The sequence below is a fragment of the Crocodylus porosus genome, unplaced genomic scaffold (genome assembly GCF_001723895.1).
Source record: "Crocodylus porosus isolate Cpor-Errol unplaced genomic scaffold, CroPor_comp1, whole genome shotgun sequence".
Lineage (NCBI taxonomy): Eukaryota > Metazoa > Chordata > Crocodylia > Crocodylidae > Crocodylus > Crocodylus porosus.
Genome location: NW_017728949.1, coordinates 53,789,531 through 53,800,689, shown reverse-complemented (window position 1 = coordinate 53,800,689; position 11,159 = coordinate 53,789,531). Strand labels below are relative to the sequence as shown.

General features: G+C 48.8%; 1 protein-coding gene across 1 annotated transcript in view; it reads right to left on the bottom strand.

Annotated features, from left to right (window-relative positions):
* PECR (peroxisomal trans-2-enoyl-CoA reductase) overlaps positions 1–11,159 on the bottom strand; it is a 43,434-nt gene that overhangs the window by 12,450 nt on the left and 19,825 nt on the right. Inside the window, exon 3 of the mRNA XM_019553561.1 lies at positions 1,709–1,874. Within this exon, the coding sequence (XP_019409106.1) occupies positions 1,709–1,874 (166 nt within the window). The remainder of the gene's footprint in view (positions 1–1,708; positions 1,875–11,159) is intronic.

The following is an 11,159-nucleotide window of genomic DNA, read 5'->3' as shown; positions in this document are numbered from 1 at the left end:
TCTCTGCCCCCTTGCTTGGGGCTCCACACCGCCTCCTAAGCTGGGGCTCCACACCGCCCTCTCCACTCAGGGCTACTCATCTCTGCCCCCTTCACTTGGGCTCCACACCACCCCCTCGCTTGGGGCTACTCGTCTCTGCCCCCTTCACTCGGGCTCCACACCACCCCTCGCTTGGGGCTACTCGTCTCTGCCCCCTTCACTCGGGCTCCACACTGCCCCCTCGCTTGGGGCCACGGGGGCTTCCCTTCCTAGTGGGCTCAGGTGGCCATAGCCGTGCCTGGCCCCAACTACCTTTTCTCAGGGTCTTGAACCCCCCACAGGGCTCAGGTGGCCACAGCTGTGCCTGGCCCCCACTCTCCCTCCTGGGGGTCTTGCACCCCACAGGGCTCAAGTGGCCACAGCCATGCCTGGCCCCAACTGCCACCAGTGTCATGCAACGCGTCTGAAGGTGAGGGCTAGGGTTAAGGTGCCCCTACCCACCTTTCACCGGGATGGTAACTGGCCTGGCATTTCCTGGGGGCTCCCGTGCCACAGAGCCCCACCAGGTCACGCGCTCCCGGCAGGGTGCAGTTTTAGGTCATGCCCAGGACCAGGAGCCTCCTGACCATCCCCTACAGATCCTGCCCTTACCTTCAGGATGATGCACAAAGCCTCGCAGCAGGCAATGCTACTGCCTTCCCAGCCAGCAGGGAACTGAGCTCTTTATATAGGCAGCCAGAGATCTAAAATGGCTGCCTTAATCAAGCACCTGCTGGCTGCTTAGCTTTGGTCGTAAAGTGGCAGGCCAACAGTGCCCTGCCACACACCTTCCCCCTTTAAATGGTACCTAGGGGCTTTCCCCTGCTGCTCCTCTGAAGTAGGCTCCCCTTAGGGCCTATGAGAGCCCTAAAGTGGTGAGCACCCCAAAAGGTGCTCCGTCACACACCACCCCACTTAAAATGAGATCTGAGGGGTTTCACCTGGCTCCCTTCCCTGCTGGGCTCTGTCCCAGCCTACTGCAGCCCCTGCCACGTGGTGGGCAGCCCAAAGGTACTCTGCCACAGGTATCTACTGAGGATGTTTTAGTAAATCCTGCATCCATGCAGATGGTTGGACTAGATGACATATGAGGCCACTTCCAAACCTATGTTTCATATAACTGACTTACGAATATATTTAGCTTAGGATGAGATCTATGGAAACAGCTACCCAATGGGCATGTCTACATGTACGTTTTAATGTGAATTACCCTATTTTAATGTGCATTAAAACATTTTTAATATGCCTTAAAGCATCACCAAATAAAACATGCTATTTAGTTAATATGCATTAAAATAAGCTAATGTGCATTAAGTGTCACTTAATGTGTATAACTAAAGAGCATGGTTTTTAAGATAGGCTAATGTGCATTTTCCTAGTACCTCACAATAGAGGACACTGATACATGAGATGTGGGAGGCTGCTGGAATGCAATAATTACCACGCTCCAGCAGACCTGATTAACTGTGTCTGCTCTGACAGGCCATCATTACAGCGTGTCAGAGCAGCTGCCAGATGTGTACAGGTACCCGGAGGTACTAGATTTAATGTGCATTAACGAATGCACATCAATGAACATGAAGAAGTGCCCACTGTCATGCACCTGTATGGAAAGCAATGGATGGGAAGAAATTACGCAAGCTTTTAAATTATTTGCTTACTGGTATTTCTGCAAGTGTTGGGTGCTCACCTGCTTTGCAGCAGTAGAAGGTCCCAGTCAGATTAGTTTCGATCACAGCATGCCAGCCCTTTGACCGGATAAGCTCAGCAGGACTTGCAAACTGGCCTCCTCCGTTGTTCACCAGGAAATCGATCCTACCATGCAGATCCAGCGTGGACTTCACCAGATTCTCCACCTAATAAACAGCCATGTTGGCTATGCTATGAAATGTCAATCAGCCTGCTCATCCCATTTCATCCAGAGTTGCCCCCCATTTATCCTCTCCTACTACATCAAACCACAGGTTCTTCTAGGCTCCAGCTTTGCATCTATACCCGCCCCAGCCCCCAACTTTGAATGCAGCTTGACAGCTTTAAATGCCTAAGAAGAATCAGGCTGAGTGAGCAGTTGGATGGAAGATCTATCAAGAACAACTCAAGAGCTGCACAAAGCACCAGGATGTAAATAAAGGTGGAGCTGTACCGCTGGAGGTGTGGGATTTTTTTCCTTGTCAAAATATAAAAGCGAGACATGCGCACTAAACTAAACATCATTAATAAATCCTTGGCACGTCTCAGGAGAGCAGGGGGGTTTGCTTCAGGATTCTGGTGGAGCACAGCAGAAGGTAGTTATGGATATTTTCTACAGAACTGGATTTCTTGCTGTTTTCAAATAGATTACAGTATTTTTAAATTTGTTTCGTGTTTTAAAAGCAGCCACATAGCATTGCTGGCACTTCAGCAGCAGAGCAGAGAAAATACTACTTGCGCATGAGCAGCTTCATTGTTCATGTTCCTGATATTATAAAAATAAGCAATAGGCAACTTTCTCCAGTGAAACGGGAGGCTGGGCTGACTGCATCCAGTGCAGATGAGTGCTTACAGGGCAACTGTGAAAAGAAGGGGTAGAAAAACAAATCGAGCAGTCTTAACCCTCCCATCAGCAAGAGAAATATTTGGCTACACAAATCCACATACTTACTTGTTAGTGGAGGCAGAAGGAAGATTAAGAGGGCATTCTAGTAGTATTAGTATTTCATTACTGTAGTAAACTCCTAGCAAACTGCAACAGAGGATCTACTCTGCATTGCTTAGAAGAGCTCAGGGTTCCCAGGGAAGAGGAGTGGCCTCATACAGGTCAGGGAGCCAGGATGTTATAAGACTAATTCTAGCTCCGAGACAGATCAGTCCAAGTCTTGGGCTACACAATGAAACTTCTGATTCAATCTCCTCTTCTGAAGAGTATCACCATCCACATATGTGCATTTAATGCTCAACAGAACTTTGCAGAAGGGTGCTTTGAGGATTTAGGTTTTACAGGAGCGTACCTATCTTTCTATCGCAAAAAAAAGAACGAGAGACCTTTTGAATAACTGCCCATCAAAATCAATTATTTCACTCCATTTTTTTCCACTCCTAATTTCAAAGTTGTTGTAAAAAGGTTCCGAGGGCTGTTAATTCTCAGCCTAGTAGAAGATGTAAGGAGTTGATCTGGCATCTCTGGTCATATAAAACAGAGGAAAGAATAAGTAACGAGACAATGTTCTGCTGACCAGGCAGATTCAAGATGACGCTCTTTCCTCAGTGGGCCTGCACTCGTTCTATTCCCTTCCCAGACACTGCGCTGGCAATGTACTGCAACATCCGACACACAAGAACAGGCCGTGTGTCACCTAAAATCTTGCTAAAGCCACAAACTTAATAAAACATCAACTCAGCAAGGAAGCCAGCAAGGGGAGAACAGAGAGAGAAGAGTCGGAAACCCCGCAGGTGGGATACAGCTCGTAGGGCCAAACGAGCTCAACACCCCTGGGGTACACTGGGCACGTCTACACATGCACTTTAATGTGCACTTAACTATTTTAATGCACATTAAAGCATCGCAAAAACCCCCTGGCTAACGCACATTAAAATAGGCTAATGCACATTTTTCTAGTACCTCACAATGGAAGGCATCTATACATGTGCTCTGGAGTGTGTGGGGCGGGGACGGGCTTTAATTAGAGCCGCTCCAAGAGCCGGTCTAATTAAGTGCCTGCAGCGTCAAGTGTATTCCGTGTCCTGCCCTTCAAAATGGCAGCAGTGGTGCCTGAACTAAAGTTTGTTCGACAACCTTTAGTTAAAGCATCCCGCCACCATTTTGAAGTGAGAGGACACTAAACAGATATGACACAGAGACTGCTGGAGTGCGTTAATTAACATGCACCAGCAGACTTGATTAATTGAGTCTGCTCCCAGACATCTGGCATATGTATAGGTGCCCAGAGGCACTAGATTTAATGTACATGACTTAAAGCACATTAATGAACATGTAGACACATCCACTAAGAAGCTAACGATATGAATAGCTGCATTAATTTTACTGAAAAGTTGCTTTTTAAAATTGTTACACAGTGGTACAAGAAGCTGTGTGGACACTTAACTTCGGGTTATGCCAACTTAGTTTACAGTAGGTAAGTTGTTTCTGTTTAAATGAAACCTAAACAAGACAGTTTTTATTTAAACTGAGGGTTTTCAAAGGATATTTTACTAGGTCAGTTTAAGCAATGGTTCAAATAAACCTTAGAACCAAAGGACACTTGTACACGTGATGGGGGTTTAGTTCTCCCTAAATTGAAACAGTGGGTCTTTAACTGGTGGGTTTTTGTGTCAATTAAAAGCCAGCTATTTCAATTTGGGGGCTTCAGTCACTGTTATGGAACAGTGATGGCCCACTGGCAGCTCCCCCCCGGCTCCACCAGAAAAATAAATACATAAAAAAAAGCAGCAAGGAGCCCAATGCTTCCCCCCCACCCCCAGAGCCTGCCCACCTCTCCTGTGGCCAGGGGAGCGAGATGCAGAGCGGCCCGATCCTTCCCTTGGTGGTGGCAGTGCTCCCCAGGCAGCAGTCGCCTGCTAGCACCCTGCCCAGGTGGTCCTGGGGGGGGGGGTCCTTCATCACAGAGGCAAGAACCAGGCCCCCCCGCAGCTCAAGGGCTGCACACCCTGGCAGCAGCTCATATGGGCAGGCTCTGCTGAGGGAAAAAAAAAAAAAAAAAAAAATGGCAAGGAGCTCATCTTTTTCTTTTTTCTCCTGGAGCCTGCCTGACTCTTCCGTGGCGGGGGGCGAGCTGCTGGTGGGCTGAGAGGGTCCTGAGCTGCAGAGGGCCCTGGTGCTTCCCTCCATGGCAGTGGTGCCCCCCAGGGCCACCTGGGCAGGCTGCTTACAGGCAGCACCTGGCCTGATCCAACGATGCACGGGGTGCTGGAAGCCCAGGCGTGCTCGGGGAAGCTTGGGCTTGGTGGGCTTCCAGCACCCCGTGCATCATCCCCACCACCTTTCTGCAGCCTGGGACCACCTGGGAATGGGCCGACTTGTCTCGGGGGCAGTGCGGGAAGGCGGCAGGAGGGTGGCAGGGTGGGCTGGCAGCCACAGAAGCCAATGGAGACAACGCAGAGGGCACTGGAAGTCCGCCAAGCCCAAGCTTCCCCGAGCACGCCTGGGCCTCCAGCTCCCTGCGCACCATCCCCACCACCTTCTCCAGGTGTATCGCTGCAATTTGTTACGTAGCAAGCTACAATACTTTGCTATGTAACGAAGTCATTTAAAGTGAAATACGCTGTCGCACACGTACAGCATGACGAAATTAAAACGAAATATACTGCCCCAGATGTAAATGGTGACGCCATTAAAATGGTGCAAAAGGTCAATTAAGACGCTTTAAAGGCCAACGTAGTCATGTGTACATGCGCCCAAAGAGGGCTGCCAGCTTTATTTTGAAGAATAAACTCCTCACAAAATGAAAAATAGATTGTGGAGAACACAGAACCCTGTTCAGACCCCACCTTGGTGTTATGAAGGGGTGAGGATAACTTACTTCCTGGCAAAGCCATATCTGGTTCTCTACAATACATGGACTTTTAAGACAAAGAAGAAACTAATGAGATGAAGAGAGCCAGCCAGCCACAGACAAACAGGGAGACCTGAAAAATGTAAACTGTGACTTGCTTTCCGACAAGCATTTTTAACCAAATGTTGCTCTCAGATTTATATGGCTCATTATTTTGTCAGAGCAATAAATGCAAATAGTCCAGTACTCCATGACACAGCGAAGGCTGACAACCTCTCCTGTCCCAGCCTAGAAGCTTTGATACTTTCACACTGTAGCTGCCCCCCTAATTAATTCACCATGAGTATTATTATAAAAGCAGGAGGATTTTAGGGCTTTTGGAAATAAAGGAACCCATTGCTACCCACAGGGGAGGAGCAGCCATGGTCAATATTACCGCACTGGGATCAGACATGTCTGCAAGACATCCAGCTGGCTCTCTACCTGGGTTTTGATGTCAGGGGCTGCACCAAATCTCTGCACCCAGGGACAGTTTTTGCTGGATTGGAGGCAAGGAAATGCAACGCTGTGTATAACATAATAAAAGTGGTTGGTTGATCTCAGGCAGGGTGCTCAGAAGATGGGCCCAATTGCACTGAAGGTATACAGACCTATCCTTTAGCAAGCAAGACAATCTCTTTAGCTTCTTGGACCGGGGAAGAATGCACCAAAACCCTCCTGGGAATCCTGGCCCTAACTCAGAGGGGAAGAGAGCCTTGATTCCTTCCTTTCTCCACTGCTGCACGGGTGATGTGCACCTCTCCCCTCAACATACAGCCTCTTCTCTTTTGGTGGTCAAGATGTTGAAGGACCATGGAGCACCCCATCCCTGCCACCCGAGGATAGTGTTCGTGAGCTAAGCACAGTTGGGTTCCTGGAGCTTGGGAGAGGGTTTAATAAACGGGACCCACAACCACTTTGTTTGAATCTTGGCCAGCAGAAATCGGAACCCCCCTCAGGCCTCTTCTCATGTGTAACAGCAAGTGTGGCACTGATTTCATTACTGCTTCAGGACATCAGCAAGGCCCTAACTGGTCCCCACATACACTTCAGTCCAAAAGGAAAGTCATAAGAGACCAAATTTAATGTTCCAACCCATCATGAAGGCAAAGGAGGGAAAGCCCAGGTGCTCTTCACCTAGCAGCAGTCCAACATGTCCTAGTCCACTGCTTTGAACACAAAATCTGCTAGATGGAAAACTAACTAGAATAAGAGACAGTGAGGAACTAGCCTCACTGTTTTAACCACAGGAGAACCAAAAGGTTCTTCACTGTTTGAGTGCCTTCAACAGCAAGCAAGATTGTTTCTTGTACATTAAGAAAAAATAAAGCAAGCAGATCCCCTGGGTAAGAGAATAAAAACTTGCATTAATTAAGTTATTCCCAAATTTTTCCCACAAGTCTCTTGCAGCAGTTGCTTAATACACCTCTGGCTCTTCGTAGGCTGGAAAGAGCTCTGACATCACAGATAAAAAGCTACATGCAGAGACCTGCTTCCTTTAAAGCTGTAGGTTATCCAGTTTCAAAGCCAGGCCAACAAAAGGAAGGAAAGCTGCGTCATCGTCAAGCCAGGTGGGCTATTTGGAGATGAGGCACAGCAGGCAAAGAGGTCTTTTAGCAGTTTTGAAAGCAGTTTCATGTTCTGCCTGACTAGCAGTTTGAAGTAGGACATTTTTTTGGCTTCTGTACAATGAAATGAAAAGGTGAGACTAAAGCAGAAGTGGCTTGCTCCTGTACCTCTTTTGCTTGGCTTTATTTGTCCAAAGGTTTAAATTGGAGATGTTACCAAGAAGCCTCAAATGGCAGCAAACATAGGTAACAGGTATGCACTTCTGTACTCCATTAGGGATAATACTTCTATCCCTTTATTTTTGTAGAATTGTTATAACAGGTCTTGTGTTGCACTCCCAACTTTACTCAGTCTCATCCACAGGGCCAGATGTATGCATTTCCTCCTCCCCTTCTCCATGCCTGCACTGGATCTCTTCTCTCAAGATCCTACGTTTCAGCCATCATCTTTTAGGTTGAGGAATAGGCAAATTCTGAAAGTAGTCCCATCACTACCCTACAGACAGATCAGCTACTAGGGAGTACCTTTCACCCTAATCCCTGCAAGGCGAAGATGTGAGCAAAGACAAAGGTATTTGCAGCCACTGCTTTTCTGAGGCAATATCAGGCAAATACAATTTAGAAATGGAAAACTTGACCTATAAATGTCTTGTCAAATCTCAGCCTGAGGTTAGCAAAGAACAAGGGACAAGCTGCATCTGCAGAATGTATGCTGAAACCTGCCTCGCCCTGCCCTGTTCACAATATCCTCAGTACACCTACTAAGTGTCCTTGAAAATCATGTATTGTTATGGAGGAGAGCACATCCTGTTCTGCTGTGTTTGTATCAGAAAGCAAGTGGAGAAATAGGAGGGGAACCTGGAAAGAGCCAGTGGGAATGATCTGAGGCCTGGAACACACACCGCACACGTAAGCATGATCTATTTAGCTCCTCCAAACTTCCCCCGGCTTGATTATGGTTTTGAGTATCTACCTGGGGAGAAGATATCTAAGGAACACTATCACTCTTATATTCAAAGCTGTAAAAAGATCCAGCGTCTGGAAGGTGAGGCCAGACAAATTCAAGCCAGACATTGTCGGCAATCCCTCAGTTTGAGGATGATCTCTACCACGCTCATTGATGGGTCTGGAGGTGACTTAAGAGCCTAATCCTTGAGTCACAGACCCATCTGCAGAAGTTACAGGTCTTTCCACAGGGAAGCAGCAGTAAAACGCTGCTTTACTTCAAAACCAGGCTGCTGCTTGGTTGAGGTTGCAGCGCTGTTGGAGTCAGTCAGCAGCCAGCTCCGCACAGCTGTTGTCAGCACCTGTTTTCTTGAGTCATGCCTTTAATGTGTCCTTGTAGTGAGATCTCAGGCCATTACTAAGCTGGGAGCAGAGCACTTGTTCCAGGAGTCCAGAGTCAGGCATCCACATAAAATATCCAGTTCAGACAAGTTGGTGCTAGAGGACTGCCAACTCACTGTTGGTAGCATTGTCTTCAGCAAGTATGCTGGCATTTGTGTGGCAATCTTCCCACTTGATGTGAAGGATTTTCAGGAAGCTTTGTTGGCGATTCCTCTCCAAGTATCTTGAAATGTAGGTGACCTACTATCATCTCACATCTATAGAGGAGAGTGGAAATGATGACTGCATTATAGACACGGATCTTGATGTCTTTCCAGAGACTGTTGAATAAACACACACCAAAGCTATTTCCCAAAGGTGGCACTTGCACTCCAGATGCTGTGCTGGATCTCCTCCTCAATATTCACTCACTGAGAGAAGGAGCTACTGAATTAGAAGAAGTGCTCAACTACCTCCCTCTATGGTAATTTGGGGGTGAGCAGGGTGACATTCAAGGCCTGGAGCAGGCTGATAGAGCATTTCAGTCTTCTCAATGTTGAGAGAGAGGCCCAAAGTTTGGTAGGCTTCTTCAAAAAGATCCAGCAGTCTGGAGGTTTTCCTCAGTGTGTGCAAGGATGATGCAGTTGTTGATGGACTAAAGGTCAAGGATGGTTATTTTGAGTACTTTGGTCTTTGACTGAAAACATCCCAGATTGAAGGGCCCTCCATCCATCCAGTATTTTGTGTCAACTCCAGAAGGAAGGTGGTCCTTAATGGAAACCAACATGAACGTCAAAAAAAAAAAAAAAAAAAAAGGAGAACAGAGTTGGAGCAATGACACATCCTTGCATCCTTGCTTGACTCCAGTTTGGACAACAAATGGATCTGTCTCCGATCCATTGCATAGGATGGTCACAGTCATCTGGTCGTGAAGAAGTCTCTGGACTTCTTGATGTACTTTTCAAGACGTTCAAATTTGGCCAGTACTAACCACAAGGCTTTGTGATTGATGGAATCAAAGGCTTTAGTAAGGACAATGAAGGCCATATGAAGGTCTTGATGCTGTTCCTGACACTTTTCTTGGACCCGGTGGGCAACAAAGATCATGTCAGTTGCCCCACAGGGTGGCCTGAAACCGCACGGAGATTCTGGCAGGACTTCTTCAACAAGAGGTAGAAGACAGTTCAGGAGGACGTGGGCAAGGATTTTCCTGCTGTGGAAAAGAGGGCAATACCTTGATGGCTCCCAAAGAAAGACTTATGTCCTTTCTTGAAGACAGTCATAATGATTAGGCCTGTGCGAAACAGCAAGTATTCAATTCGGATTCGGATTTGGCCAATTCGGAAGGCGAGTGATTCAATTCGGACAAATTGGATCCAAAGATTTGGTGCCACTTCAGAGATTCGGCCATATGCTCAACAGGCAGCAATCCTCAATGCTGGACACAGCTGCCTCCAGCTGGTAAGTATGTTGTGGTGGGCTGAGGAGGGAGGGAAGGGGTGTGGGGGAGGGGGAGGGCAGATCAATACCACTACAGCAAGGGAGGGATTGGGGCTGGGGCTGGGACCCAGGCTGGGGCAAGCACTGCCCAGGGAGGAGGTGGGGCAGCTCACGCTACTGCATGCCACCAGCCTGGGAGCTGCTCGTGTGGTAGCCTGTCCAGCGGCTCTTGCTACTGCTTCCATCACTGGTCTGGGAGGGCATGGGGTAGGGACATGTGCCCCAGGATCTGCGTGGGGCAGGCAGGGCCAGGGCTGCGCCAGGTTAAAGCGGAAGGCACTGGGAACGGATGCTATGCCCCCTGACTGCTAGCCCAGCCAGCATGGGAATGGTGACACTGAGCCCCTGTGCTGCCTCTGGACAAGCGGTGCACAGTGGTGGGATGAGCAGCAGCTTCGCCCCAGCTAGGTGAGCAGCAGCAGGGCATGGGGGGAGGCACCCAAAAACTCGCTGCAGCCCCCCTGAACCCCCGCTTTGCTGCCTGCTCCGCCCCAAGCCAGAGGCACGTGCCCCCCCACCACATGCCCTGACACCCCCTCCATGCCCTCCCGGACCAGTGGCAGGAACAGCAGCAAGAGCCATTGGACAAGCCACCACACGAGCAGCTCCCAGACGGGTGGCACGCAGAGGCACAAGCTGCTCCACCCCTTCCCTGGGCAGCGCTTGCCCCAGCCTGGGTCCCAGCTCCAGCCCCAATCCCTCCCTCACTGCGGAGGCGTTGATCTGCCCCCACCCTTCCCCTTCTGCCCACCCACAACAGACTTACCAGCTGGAGGCAGCTGTATCCTGCATCGAGGACTGCTGCCTGTTTAGTCTATGGCTGAATCTCTGAAGTGGCACTAAATCTTTTCCGAATCAATTCGAAAGCTTCCGATTTAATTCGGATCTTTTCATGTGTCTCCCTATTCGATTTGGATTTGGTGATTCAGCTGCCGAATTCTTGGTGTCCTCGATGGCACGCCAGACTTTCTCTAGGATAGGAGGGTTGGCGAGAGATCCCCTTTCAGGGTGTTGGGGGATGGGCTTGGTGGTGATATCTGCCAGAGTTGACTCATGGTTCAGGAGTGCCTCAAAGTGCTCTTTCCATCTAGCCTAGGTAGATTAATTGTCTTTGAGGAATGTTGAGCCACCCTGTGATCACAGGAAAGTACGACTCGTGGTGCTCTGGTGAGGTGCCGGAGGACTGGAAGAGGGCCAATGTGGTCCCTATCTTCAAAAA